General features: G+C 39.8%; 1 protein-coding gene across 6 annotated transcripts in view; it reads right to left on the bottom strand.

Moving 5' to 3' along the window:
- The window catches only part of ZNF652 (zinc finger protein 652), a 63613-nt gene that overhangs the window by 20810 nt on the left and 27906 nt on the right, over positions 1–14897 (bottom strand). For 5 of the 6 annotated variants that reach the window (XM_019638734.1, XM_019638728.1, XM_019638731.1 and 2 more), the window contains one exon: positions 1276–2427. In XM_019638734.1, coding sequence (XP_019494279.1) covers positions 1276–2175 — 900 coding nt within the window. In that variant the 5' untranslated portion in view covers positions 2176–2427. Of the gene's footprint in view, positions 1–1275; positions 2428–6323; positions 6478–14897 lie in introns of those variants that run through there. The other variant, XM_019638732.1, reaches the window with a different exon arrangement.

Raw genomic sequence — 14897 nt, 5'->3', positions numbered from 1 at the left:
AATAAAGCAAATTTAAGTTAAAAAAAAGTTATATAAAGGTGAACAGCAAGACACAGGTTTTTAGCAATGAATCACTACAGAACCTAAGTTTGACCCCTAGGGTGCAGCACTGAATCACACTCCTTTTGGCCTGAACTGTTGAACCAATCCATCACCAAGCGGGGCACTGGCAGTTACTGGAGGGTATGGGCACCGTGACTCAGTCTTCTTTTATTTACCCAGCGTTTGGGAGATCAAGTCACAACTGGCAAATCAAAAAGCAGTGAATTTTTAGCAAATGTAAATTATATTTTCTAAAAATCTCTTTAAAAGTAAAGCAATGATCTCAGTTGTTGGTTAAAAGCAAGAGGAAATGTGAAAAATACGGAGCACTCCAGGAAACAAACCAAAACAAAACAACTTCATCTTTTACAAGAAATTTAGCTTAAATACAGTACAAAGTATGTCTATTTTACATATCTTATGGAGACATTAATAGACTTACCTTTTATAAATATTCATTGATACGCATGCACATGGACAAACCAATAAAGCCCAACATAATAATATAATTCACTTGACATAATATAATCACCTCTTAACCTATCACAGTACAGTCCTTTCAAGACACCAGCCTGGTTTGAATACCATGTTTTGTTACCTTAACAATACGATACAGTAGCATTACATAACCCTACTGCCAGGTGGGCCACATTTTCAACCAGCTCAGCCTCTGTTTAAAGTTTGCATATTCCCATGGGCTCAGCCTCTTGACAAATTTAGTGCTGTCATCTCTCCACTGGTAAAAGCAAACTCCCTCCTGGAGATCTTCCATTTCCACCGGTCTCAGTCATGATGGTTTTTGTCCCCATCAGCTGCACTAGAATCTGGCATCCTTTAAGCCTAGAAAGGGACCTCTCTCTCTACTCCTGAACTTGGCTCAGTATTTCCCACCTTGACAGAGAAGACGCCAGAATGAATTATATTACATGTCCTACAACCATGAATCTCAGTGCAAGGTCGGTGTTGGCTCTACCTCCTGGGCAATCACCTATAACATCCCCCTTCCAGTGTACCTGGCTTCCCACTAGTCCAGCATCAGTTACATTTAATGCTTGTAAAAGAAAACGTTAAGCTTGGGTTTTGAGAAGACCAAAGCAGGAGCTTTTAAAAAGAGAAACTGGTGAAATCTGTCCCTTCAGCCTCTATTGTGTTTATTCTCTTGGGCGATACCAGGTGAGTCTGAACAGCCAGGTTCTATCCTGGAAAGTGTGCCCTCTTGGTGGTGAAACCTACCTGAATATTTTTTTCACAGTCTGTTTGCTGGTGAAGGGACAGCTCACTTTCCAGGACAAACTTCTTGCCACACTTATCACAAATCTGCATGCGCCTATGAGTAACGTTCATGTGCTTCTCCAGGTACCAGCGAGTATTAAATACCCTGGGGCACTTCTCACAGGTCAGAGTCTCTTTCTCTTCACACTTAGCTTTCTGGGCTGGTGCTTTGGGCTCCTTTGCGGCCCGCTTCTTACGCTTAGGTGGCTCTACACTCTTCCTACGACCTCTTGTAGTTCTGGGAGTAGGGGAAGTGGCAGCTGCAGCAACAGAGGCAGCTCTCCTCGTTCTCCTCTGTGTAACGCTGACTTTCTCCACTATCTTCTCCTTTTTCTTCTGCCTTTCGTTCTCTCCATAGTCATTGCTGTCATCTGTGGCCTCTTCCTCACTCTCTTCCTCTTCCTCCTCACTGCTTGTCTTAAGAACAGGAGTCTCTTTGGACTGAGAAGAGACACCCTTTTCCCCTTTAGATACATTTAATGTTTGATTATTAAGGTTTACCTCCACTATGATCTGCTCCCTTTTGTAAGAGACTTCCTCCTCTTCCTCTTCTGTGTCATCAGAATTCTCCCGGTCTTCTTTAACGGCATGCACGTCAGACACTGCTCTTGTCTCCCTGAAATATGGCTGTTCCTCTGTCTCATGGAGATGCGGTTTGCTCATCTTGGTGTCCACTAATACAGAATAAGGACTTCCTGACTCCCTTTTGTACACTTTGGTGGACAGGTCAAGTTCTTGGTTGGCACCATGATAAAAGGTAGATGGCACTTGACCACGACGGCTCTCCTCCTGTGCCATCCCTGCTACATGCGCAGCACAGTTTTCAACCAGCTCCTGACAGGAACTGGCTGTGTGGCTCATTGGTAAGTGGCCTGATTTATTAAGCAGTTCAGACTACAGAGAAATAGCTTTAAAATGGGGTAGTTATCAAGACTCAAATCTTTTTCCATCCACAAAGAATCAAATGAAAACTAGGTATTCCTGAAACCTGTGTGCAATTCTTCCAGTGTCGCAGCACCAAAGCATAAGTCAAAAGGTTTGGTATTATGGCAAGAGCAGAGCACTAGTGATTTTTCTTGTGAAGAAAGCTCTAAGTGACTTGGAGCATCTTATCTACAAAGAAAAACAAACAGGAAAAAAGGTCAGACACCGCTATTTCCTTCTTATAGCATGCACTTATAAAACAAACACAGCTTAATTTCTCTCTCTCTCTCTCTCTCTCTCTCTCTCTCTCTCTCTCTACACACACACACACACACCACACATAAAATTCTTTATCCTGCTTTAATGGTTCAGTGGGGGCCATTATTTTACTGGGTTATATGAATTCCACAAACATTTTGTTAGAATTAAATTCTAAGACAGCAGGAGTCATTATCCATCAAGTTCACTGAGATATCTTGAGCGCAGTGCTTTACACTTAGTAGGTGTTCAGCATATATTTGATGACATCTAAATGAACAGCTACTATTGCACAGCATTCATTATCCAGACGCTACAGGGCATACTGATACGGCAGAATATATACTCGTATATGGTCTCTATCCACAAGGCATTTACAGTCTTGTTATATAATATGTGTCCTACATAAAACATGCAAGGGCTGTATGTTGGCTGGCTTTCTTTTCCATATCAGTCACCACCACCAGCCAAAATGAGAACTCACAGAACAAAAACAGTAGTGGGCTAGCCACTGTGGATCAGGAAAATAAAACAGCTAATTGACCTAATTACGGCAGAGAGAAAATGTCTCTGGCTGTAAATAATTTATAATCTAGGTATTACTATAGATATTACTGTCTTCAGGTTTATTGGAGTAACTTCAAAGTTGTCAAGTATTCTGAAATTTTTTCTATGCATAGCTCACTAGATCTACTCCATAACTGGGTGATTTTTCATGTGTCAGTTGCACAGAAGTCTAAATTCTGAGAAACAGTAACCAACAGGTTGATATGGTTCCAAGAAAATAAAACCATCAATTAAAAAAAAAGATCAGAAGGGCATATAATTTGCTTTGTGATATACCTCACACTGCTGTTTAGCCAACCACCTAACCTCTGAGTCATGTGAATATTACTGCAAGCACATACCTTGTCTAGTTGACAAAGGGAAAAACACTAGTATTTACTGAATGCCTACTATGTGCACATGCATCGCAAAGGTCCTTATTAAATATTTCTATTTAATAACCACCACAAAACGTTGATGTTTAAACTATTCTTCACTTCCATGTTCTTTCTCCTTATGGATTTCTTCTTTTAAAAAATTATTTTACTTTCATTTCAGTGAAAGGAGTGGTGACAAATGCCACTATGTTTTACTTGACATCTGAATATATATACTTTTTTGTATTTATTAATGAGAAAATTATGCCTCTGAGAGGCTTACTATTATAGCTTGTCTAAGATCACATATCTATTCAATAACAAAAGCAATGTGTGACGCCAGGTCTGCCTGACTCCAAAGCTCCTAGTCTTTCTATTTCTACTATGACACATGACACTCCAAAAAATAATTTAAAATCAACTATTCCTGTAACCACACATCTTTTTGCAACAAACAGCTTCACATCTCCTATTTTAAGTAGAGAAATCCTAGTAGCTTTATTTTGCATGTGCCCAATCTTCTGACCCATGGAAATAAGGTAAACTACTACAAGTACTGTTAAATAAACTTACATTAATTATCTCAAATTAAGCAAGGGAGGAGAGACAGTAAAATTCAATTAACCAGCAAAAGCTAGGAATTAAATAAAATTTAGGAAGATGAAGAAAAGTAAATGAAGGGAACTCCTCTGTGGTAGTCATTAATGCGTTCTTCCCAAATACTTTGGGGCGCGTGATGCAGCTGCATTTTCTCACCCTGCCCCGTCCCCATAGCTGGGTGGGGGCCCTCTGACTACTTCTGGCCGGTACATCAGGAGTAAATGTGACACACAGAAGGCCAGGGCATTTTCTAACCAATACGAAACCCTCCAGACCTCTTTTCCCTCTGCCACAGGGACCAGCAATCTTCAAGGTGATCACTGCTATCAAGCTGGATCCGAAAGAGTAAAATGACCTGCAGGATATGCACAGTGCAGAGGATTTTTTAACAATCTAATTGTGTGTATGTGTTTCCAGAGTTTTATTTAAAGTCACTGAGATCTTGTGCTTATTCCTGCAGCAGCATCTGGCCTATCCTACCTGATACAAGTGGAATCCAGAAGTGGGGAGCTGTCTTGTTAAAAAAACTAAAATACAGTGATGGAGAGAAGAAAAGGAGAGATTCCTGGGCCGCTGTCCAAGAAACTAGCTTCTTTTATTTTCCCCAGTAAATTTTTTTTGGTGAAATAAACTTTTTTTAAAAATTAGTTTCAGCTGTACAACACAGTGCAATAGTTATACTTTTACCCGTCAAAGTGCAAGAAACCAGCTTTGATGGAAGCCAAAAATTAAAAAAAACAAAAACAAAAACAAAAAACCACTAAAATACAGGAAAACCTTGGATTGCGAGTAACTTGATTTGTGAGTATTCCGCAAGATGAGCAAACATTTCTAATACATTTTAACATGGTAAACAAGCGATGTCTTGCAATATGAGTAGTTTGTTTCCAGAACGAATTATGCTCGCAAACCAAGGTATTACTGTATATGGAAAGGGCTTAGGAGCTGGGTAGAAGGAGGCAAGGAAACTGTTACTGGAGGCTAAAAAGATAGCAACTCATATTATGCAGTGGTAAAATTATTGGTGAAACTATCTGCTAATTATCTCAGGAGATAGATATTATGCCACAGAAGTTATAGCTCTAGTGGGAAAATGGACTATTCAGAGATGGTATTGGTTACTGTGGGCTGTATTGGACAAACTATTACATGAAAAGGATGAATTCAGAAAAAAATTGATCTGTTTATAATCAGAAATAAAAGGAGTTCAGAAAATCAGCAATTTATAGGGTTAGAAGCAAGTGCTTAACATAAAACTAAGAAGGTCTTTGAGCTACAAATGCTGATTAGAATTCAGTCTTGAGGCAAGGACCGAGTCAAAGACTTGGCCTTCACGACCATTGATAAAATATCCCAATTGATTACGGTGGGCCCCAGTAAAACAGCTTTTCTAAAATGAGACTAAAAGATGAGGTTTTCTCACCAAAGCAGTGTCTTAATCTGTTTTGCTACAAAGCATATTTCCTAACGTGAATTAGTTCAAATGTTCTTGGTAAATAGAGAAATGATGTCAGTATAACACAGAAGTCACGTTGGTTACACAAGATTTTCTCCTGCAAGTTAATGTCTGAAGTGATCAGGAGAAAGCTGTCTCCAAAAAAGAAAGCCTTAGCAATATAGGAAGACCTTAATAAAGCTAAATATCCTACTTCCATGCCTTCCTTTAATGCAAGTGGCCAGCTGCTTCATGGACCACTACACTTTCCATTTTATATCTGGTGAAGCTGAGATTATGTTTCTCCTCCTGTGTTTAGAAAAGCAAGTTTCTGATTGCTAAAGCCTCTACCATACAATAGACCAAAATTTTTATTGTAATGAAACTGTCTCTATTGTAAGCTAATATCTTCAAGACCCCACATTTCAGAGGATTAAGTCTGTAGAGGTTCAACTGGCTGATGTTGGGTGTATAGGCCAGTGGAGATTTAATATGCTACTGTTTCTATTATAGTTATTATTGTTTTTGTTAGCACACAGGTTACAGTGTTCCACTGATTTTGAGTGGTCTGTCCCAATCCATAAGCCCTCTTTATTTCAGTGTACAATTTTGCAGAATTCAGGAACACATTTACGAAATTATAGCAGAAATACCTGTACTCAAAATAAAGTAACGGAAGTAGTATGGGACCAATAAAGCAGAGCTACGCAGCAAATCTAGGAAATAGGGTTAGAAAAGAACTATGGAGGTGGCTAAGGAACATGGAGCTGACCAGAAACAAATAACTAAAAAGCCAAGTAAGTTTTTGAGAGTTATATTGCCAGAAGAACCACCAGCCTGGGTGAAAAGGGGCTGTGACTATTCAATACCTAAAATGGTCTTTGGGTTCCCAAGCATGTATGGCAGGAAGTGGCTGAGAAAGCTGTTCATCGCCCTCAGGGGGCACAGTTCTCATTGCCCATTTTGGATATAGCCAAGGACGATAACAGGAAAAAAAAACGAAGATGATCCAAAAGGATGAAGCTAGGGAGCAAAGAAAAAACAGACAAGTGAGCTACTGCTAAGAAGCCAAACCAGCATCTATTCAAGAACATTCCCCACCCTTGGAGGGGGCCCTCTTAATGACCGCTCAGAAGGATTCTAGAATTTGCTGCAGTCCATTGACTGCCATATGTCGCCTATTCTCCCTGCGGCCTTTAAAATGGGAGTTTTTTTTGTTTTTAATTATCCTGCTGCTAGTCACAATTGTACATTATATGTGGGGGCAGCAGATCATTTGTCAACTGCTTTCACAGGTCTCTGGATCAAGAACAGCAACATCTGGACCTGATGTAGAGACTAATATGCATCATCTCTTCATAAGCAGGCCACCAACCATCACACCCTTGCCTTACTCAGAAATCCTAGACTTCGAGCTCCATGCCATGATTGGGTAAGACTGTGGGGTTCCCTACCTTGGGGAGGAAGAGAGTGTATTTTGCTTGTGAGAGAGAGTAGAGTGAATATCTGATGACCAAAAAGATGGTGCTGTTTATCAAGTATTTTCAGCTCTCTGTCTCCCTGGCACAGGCAGTGCTGTGCTTTCTGGCCCCCCATAGTTTCATGGGACAGGACTGGTTCTGGTCATCATGTTGTGAAATAAGTGATGTGAGTCACTTCTAAGCTACTGTATTTAATTGCTAATGAGAGACCTCATGGCAACCAGCAGTGTGCAAGATGTGTGTTCCCTCAGCTTGAATCACTGAGGATAGGAGCAGAGCTCCCCTGCTGATCTATTGTGGCCACTTAGTGAGAAAGAAATCCTTCATTTTTTTTAATTAAAATTTTTTTTCCAATTACAGTTGACATGCAATATTATGTTAGCTTCAGATGTGTAGCACAGTGGATGGGTATTTATAGAAGTTACGAAGTGACCCCCTCCCCCCAGTAAGTCTAGTACCCACCTGGCACCACACACAGCTATTACAATATTATTGACTATATTCCTTATGCTGTACTCTACATCCCCAGAAATCCTTATTGTTTTAAGCGACCTAGATTAGGGGGTGGTTTGTTACTGCACCATAACCTAGCTAATGTAGCTGTTTATGAACATGTAGGTATATACACATTACATATCTCAACTGTCTCAGTCTTTAGCTAGACAGCAAAGACAGAATTACTAAGTGAAAAGTTTAAAAAAATCAAAGTCAGGGCCGGCCGAGTGGCGCAATGGTTAAGAACTCGCTTGGGATGCCAGAGGGCCCCGGTTCGGATCCCACATATGAGGGCCAGTGACACTGCCCTCTACAGCTAAGATGCTGAACAACAGCTCAACCTGGAGCTGGGCTGCCATGAGCAGCCAGCAGCCAGCGTGAGCGGCCGTCCAGAAGCCGGCGACTGATCTGCCTCACCTGGGAAGAGCGCAATGATGGTGCCAACTTGGGCCAGTGAAGCAACGTCCTCCACAGCTAGACTGAAGAACAAAAGGCAACTTGTCTGTTTCCCTTCTCCCAATTCCCCAGCGCTGTTCCTATCCCCCAATTCCCCAATAAAAATCTTAAAAAAAAAAAATTCCTCTCTCTATGGTAGTAAAATAACACAAGTTCATCTGTTCTTAGAGATCATTTTCTACTGATTCATAAAATAAATTCCAAAATACAGTGGGCCATACCTAAACGTCTTGCTATAATTAATGTATACAACTGAGGAAAAAACATGGTACTTATGTTAGAGGATACACAAATTGAGAAGCAGTGAGTCCTGGTACTCTAACAGCTTGACCAGGTACTGGGAAGAAAAGCCAATTTTAAGAAAAAATATTCAAGAACATGACAGTATATTATATTGGGTCGTCGGAGAAGTCATGACGTATTTTGTCTATGTTTTTCAAAGGTCATTTATTTATATAAAGAACAAAGGTCAATCAATGATATACTGCCCATTTTGTTTGATAACCTTTTGCCATCTTTCAGTGAGCTTCATAATTCTTCATTCATAGAAGGACCTGTCTTTATTTGCGAAAAACTGAACAAGGTGCTGATTTATAGCCTCGTCTGAATTGAACGTTATACCACGCAAGGAGTTTTGAAGAGAGCGAAACAAGTGGAAGTCTGACGGCTCAAGGTCAGGTGAGTATGGTGGGTGTGGCAACACATCCCATCCAAGCTCCAATAATTTTTGACGGGTGATCAAACTTGTGTGTGGTCTCGTGTTGCCACAATGGAACACAACTCCTTTACAATTAAAAATCTCTGGACGTTTCTGGATGATGAAATTGTTCAAACTGTCCAACTGCCGACAGTACACATTCAAATTGATTGTTTGGTTCCTTGGTAGGAGCTTGAAAAACACGACACCTTTAAAATCCCACCACACTGAGAGCATAACCTTCCTCTGATGAATGTCTGCTTTCGATGTCGTTTAAGGCAAATGATCACATTAGGACCAAGACTGTTTGTGTACCACACTGTTGTAACCAATCCACTTCTCATTACCAGTTATAATTCACTTCAAAAAAGGATCGTTTTCCTCACATTTAATGAGCATATTGCAGATGTTTATATGCGTCATCAAATGAACTTCTTTTGAGTTCATGCAGAACCCAAATATCGAGCTTGCTTACGTGTCTCAGCTTCTTCAGGGGTTGTGAACGCTTGAATGATGGATGTTCAATGTTTCTGCAATCTCTCGTGTCATGTAACATGGGTTTGACTCAATCAATGCCTTTATTTTGTCGTCATCAACCTCGATGGGCCTCTCTGACAGAGGAGCGTCGTTGAGATCAATATCACCAGCTGGAATTTCGTGAACCATTGTTGGCACTGACGTTTTTGTAGAGCATTGTCACTGTAAACTTTATGCAACTTTTCACAAGCTTGACACACCTTCTTCCCTTTACGGAAATAAAACAGTAAAATATGGCAAAAATGCATAGTTTGGTCTTCCATCTTCAACTTGTAAAATCTCCAAAACTCAACCAAATCACTCAATTTTTTTTTTTAGAATGAAGCTAGGACTGTCAGCTGTCAAATGACATAGCAATAACATAGATGTGAATGACTCTAGTACTTTCAAAATAAACTAGTGTCTGTCATCTGTTGCAAACATGTGTCATGACTTTTCCGACGGCCCAATAGATAGTAAAGTACAGCTTCCAGAATGTGCCTTTTTCAATGCCATTTTTTTTCCAAGTGAACTATGAAATAAATTTAGTGTTCAAGAGTGTTTATTTAAATTTAGTTTCAAAAGGAAAACAATTAATTTTATCCCCTGAAAAGTTCTGATAATTTTTGACAAATTCAAGTTTTTTTTTTTCTATTGAAGTATGTACCTGTGCACCCTCCTCATACATTAGAAAGGTTCTATTTGGGATGAGTCTTTTCAAGTTGAAAGCGCAACCTCATAAGGCGTATCAATGCTACCTTTGTTACTCCACTTCCTTCAGAAGCACTTCCATTGGCTACCAAGGCACTGCCAGACTCTGGTCCTGCTGAATGAAGAGCTTTCTAAAACATACAAAAACCTATGAGGATCAGGCCAAAACCAAAACTACCAAGAAATGGAAAGGAACAAGGAGGGAAAGATACATGCATACTGCCAAAGTTCTTCCCCCCAAAATGATCCACTAGGAAGAACGGACAGGGTGACATTTGGGTCTGTGATTGTAATGGTCGGGCAATTTATCGAGAGTTATGCTGCTTTTGCAGAAGGCTACTCACTTCTTTTTCATTAGGAAAGGATGTTGGTGACTTTTGCCAAATGGCAACTAATCTCAAAGTTTGGATGGTTAAATAATTATTTAACAACTACTATGTGCTTAATATGAGTACAAAAAAGTGGAGATCTGCAAGCTTAGAAGAGAAAGAAATCCCATCCAGTGTGGAAATCAGGAAAAGTTTTGCGAAGGATAGTACATTTCAGAAAAGCTTAAAAGGCAGGTAGTAAAGTTTTAGGCTGGTAGAAATAAAGGCCAGTTTTCACGGCAGAAAGTCATTTCTAGTAAAGGAAAATCAGAATGGGGTAATAATGGGGTATATTCCCAAACAAGAGACAGTTTAAGTTGTTTAGTTTTGCTAGAATATAGGCCTTGTGGAAGGGAGATATGGTAAGAAAGGTGAATTATTGCCATGTTGTAGCCAATCTTGAAGGCTGAGATGAGTTTGTAGTTAATCTGGATGGCAAGACAGAGCCATCCAAAGTTTTTAAAGAAAGAACTCATGAGTAGAGTTGTGCCTTATAGGAGTTAAATTATATGACTGCAAACAACTGTAGGCCTATGTTTACCTATATCTTTGAGATATATATGTATATGTGTGTGTGTGTGTGTGTGTGTGTGTGTGTGTGTGTATATATATATATATATATATATATATATATATATATATATGTATAAACAAATATACAATTAAGCAAGATAGAAGAAATTTAAAATAAGGAGAGCCGGCTAAGCGGTGCATTGGTTAGGAGTTGGCTTGGGATGCCAGCTCTGAGCAGCAGAGCGCCAGTTCAAATCCCACATGAGGTCCAGTGATGCTGCGCCCTCTATAGCTAAGATGGTGAACAACAGCTCGACCTGGAGCTGGGCTGCCGTGAGTTGCCAGCAATGGCGTGGCTGCTGTGGGGCTGGCTATAGGCGGGCGTGAGCTGCAGTGCGCCACTGTGAGCAGCTGATCTGCCTCACCCGGGAAGAGTGCAATGGTGATACCAACATGGGCCAGTGAAGCGACATCCTCCACAACTAGACTGAAGAACACAAGGACAGCAACTTGTCTGTTCCCCTCCCCCAATTCCCCAATAAAACCTTTAAAAAAAATAAATACGGAAACTAAAAATAAAAGTAGAAAAATAACATAGACCAGTAATTAGGGTACAAACAAAAGCACAAACCATTTTATACTAAGTCCTGTATCAGTACTGACTAAAATAAAACTGAAAATATTTAAATTGTAATTTTAAAAACTTTTTTACAAGAATGTGTTCCTTGGGAAATAATGACTTAATTTCCCTACCTAGTAAATAAATTGAGTTTAAAACTATGTCCATATTAAAAAGCTTTATTTTTTTTCTTAACACTTGTCTGAAATGCATGAAATCTCACTATGTCCTGTCTTTTCCTTAAAAATAATCTCTGAGAGTAAGAAACCTTTCAGTATGTGTATGGTGTGGCCTGGAGGTCTGAGCTACTCATGATGCTAAACTGCTATATCATTTTAGTCAGTGTAGTAAGAAGCATTTAGACCCTCTGATCTTATTCTTTTATATAAAACAAGCCATAATATTATGGCAAAAAATGTGTGACCAAACAGGTTTAATGATGGGACAAATAACTAAGGTTCATTTTTAACCTAATTTTTGGTACTGTCAACCCTTAAATTTTACCATTTTATATACCTCAGTCTGCCAAACTGAAAACTGGGACCCAAGAAAGGAGACTGCAAAACTGAAAAAGTTTGGGAAATTCTACATTCTGATCTACAAAGCGCATATGGTGGTAGTGATGATAACTTCCATTTATAGGATGCTTTATAGTTTACATAAAGCACATTTATCATACATTTGTTACTCATTTACTAAGTGCCTGCTGTGTGTTAGGCACTGTAGAAGCTGGAGCCATCAAGATGCTGAAAGGTCTAATTGGGGAGATAGACATGAAAACCAGTAATCACAATACAGTGATAAAGACAATTACAAAAGACAGTTTAGCACAGTGGTTAAGAGTATAAGCTGTGAAGCCAGAGTACCTACATTAAAAATCTGGCTCTCAGGGCCGGCCGAGTGGCACGTTGGTTAAGAGCTGGCTTGGGACGCCAGCTCTGAGCAGCAGGGCCCCGGTTCTGGTCCCACATGAGGGCCAGTGACACTGCCCTCTACAGCTAAGATGGTGAACAACAGCCCAGCCTGGAGCTGGGCTGCCAAGAGCGACCGGCGACGGTGTAGGCTGCAGTGAAGCAGCAGTGTACTGCCATAAGCCACTGTGTGTGGCCGGCAGCCAGCGTGAGTGGCCGGCAGCTGATGTGAACTGCCAAGAGCTGCCATGAGCAGCCGTCCAGAGGCCAGCGACCCATCTGCCTCACCCGGGAAGAGCACAATGATGGTGCCAATTTGGGCCAGTGAAGAACAAAAGGACAGCAACTTGCCTGTTCCCCTTCCTCCGATTCCCCAGCGCTGTTCCCCTCCCCCAATTCCCCAATTTAAAAAAAACAAAACAAAACAAAACTAAAAATCTGGCTCTCACACCAACTAGCTGTGTGGCCTTAGGCACAGTACTTAACCTCTCTCTCTCTCTTTTTTTTTTTTTAGCTGAACCATCCTGCCACCTGTTGGCAGCTCAGTGGCAGCTCAGCTCGGGCTGGGAATCGAACCGCTGTTGCTCAGAGCTCGTTCTTGAGCTTGCTCTTAACCAACTGAGTCACTCGGCCGGTCCAGTACTTGGCCGGCTCTGTATGCCTCATTTTCTGCATCTGTAAAATGGAGATAATAGTATCTATCTCACGGGACTGTTACTGAAATTAAATGTGTTACACATATAAATGCTTATAAGAGTACTTAGCAACAGTAAGCACTATTATAAGTGTTTCTTAAATAAACACTATATATATATATACATATATATATCAATATATATAATGTATAGTGGCAGTGTGGAAAGTGGCAGTGAGATAAAGCTGGAGTTGGTCTTGAAGGACAAGCAGAAGTCAGAGGTGGAGAAGGGAGGTAGGCAAGTTGCACACAAGAAACACTATATGAAAAAGACAGGAATGAAACCACGTGTGTTATTTCTCTTATTTGAGCACCAGCGCCCTACAATGACTTGGGCTGTTGTTCCTATCTCACAGCTGAGGCTCAGTGTAATAACTTTGCCATTGTCGTTGCTGGTAAGTGATGAAGCAAGCAAGAATTCTGGCTTTCTAACTCCTAGTCCCAGTTTACACCCACTGTCTCCTATTGAGCTAAATGGTAAACAACAATTATCTCAAAAGATGCACTTAGGCCTTGAACAAAAAATACCTACACAACACAAAGTAAAACAATAAAATTCCAGGCTAGTATTTAAGGGTCTAAGTTTTATCCTTAGCTAGTGAATTCGGACCTCCCTTCTGAACGCCCTGTTAGATTAATTCACAGATACATTTCAGTTTGATCCACCTGCAGTTTGTTTACACAGTAACCACTTCTGACAAACTAAAGATTGAAAATTGAAATTATATTTTAAATTTCTTGCAAAAAAAATTGTTAAGCTTTCAATGGATAAAACCTAAATTAATTTAAACTTGGTGTGTAAAGTGGAAGATACAGATATAAAATTTACAGTGAAAAGCGTTCTCTATCATAGGATCTGTTCAGTCGCATACTTCCAAATGTCCTTTATTTCCAAAGCTGCTCACAAAATCCACCTGGGATACACCAGAAAAGCTCCCAACAACAACATGTAAAAGTCAACTTGACAACAAACAAAACCTCAAATGACATACGAGTATATCACTGGGCCATGTTTTAGATAAACGTTATAAAGTGTTCTCAGATGCTTATATATTATATCATTGAAAAAATATAATTAATTTTACTGCAATCTCATCTAATAAAATTTAATGTCAAACAATTATTTTTTAAGCAGTCCATCTAATCCATTATATATAAGAAATGGAATTGAGAAATACCTGTCTGGCATCTTCAGTTTTAGACAAAGCTTTTATAAAAATAAAATTTCTCTGTAGTTTTTTACATATGCATTTAAATGACACTGATATTATGTTTCCTCATTAACACACAAGTGAAGCTAGTAGGAGACGATAAAGGAGAGGTACTCCTCCTAGATACTACCTATTTACCTTCAAGCATCAACAGCCTCACATTTCCATATAAGACAGTAAAACTAATGTGCATTACTCATCACATAGCCGCTTAAGCAACCTTAACTTTCACCAGTAACCCTGAGGGCCAAAGAAGAAATCAAACTAAGCAGGCTACACGCAGTGACTGGGTAATCAATGTATACTCAAAATATCTTTCCATTATTCAATTCAGTTCACAAATATCATCTACAGACAAGAGAATGTAATTTCAATAAAGGAGTGATTTTTAAAAGCAGGGTAAGAGTTTTGTATTACTGTTACCTTTTCCATTAAAATCTGACCATTAAAGTCCTGGCTACGTGAATGCTCAAATAACCTTCAGTGCCCTTAAAAACAAGCAGAACATGTCCACAATATACATAATCTTAGCAGGTCTCTCAGTATTAAACTCCTAAGGCAACACCTTAGGTTAGCCCTGAGGTATATTTAGAAAGTACAGATGTTCACACTATGGTTACCTATAATGTAAGCCATGATGACAGGCCTATGTACGTGTCAATTTGATTAGATCATCGTGAACTTGAATTAAAAACTCATTTAGAAAATGAAAATAAGGGCCGGCCGAGTGGCGCAATGGTTAAGAACTGGCTTGGGATGCCAGAGGACCCC

This window comes from Hipposideros armiger, unplaced genomic scaffold, assembly GCF_001890085.2.
Source record: "Hipposideros armiger isolate ML-2016 unplaced genomic scaffold, ASM189008v1 scaffold_40, whole genome shotgun sequence".
Lineage (NCBI taxonomy): Eukaryota > Metazoa > Chordata > Mammalia > Chiroptera > Hipposideridae > Hipposideros > Hipposideros armiger.
The sequence above is the reverse complement of the archived record's forward strand: the minus strand, read 5'-3'. Positions and strand labels throughout refer to the sequence as shown.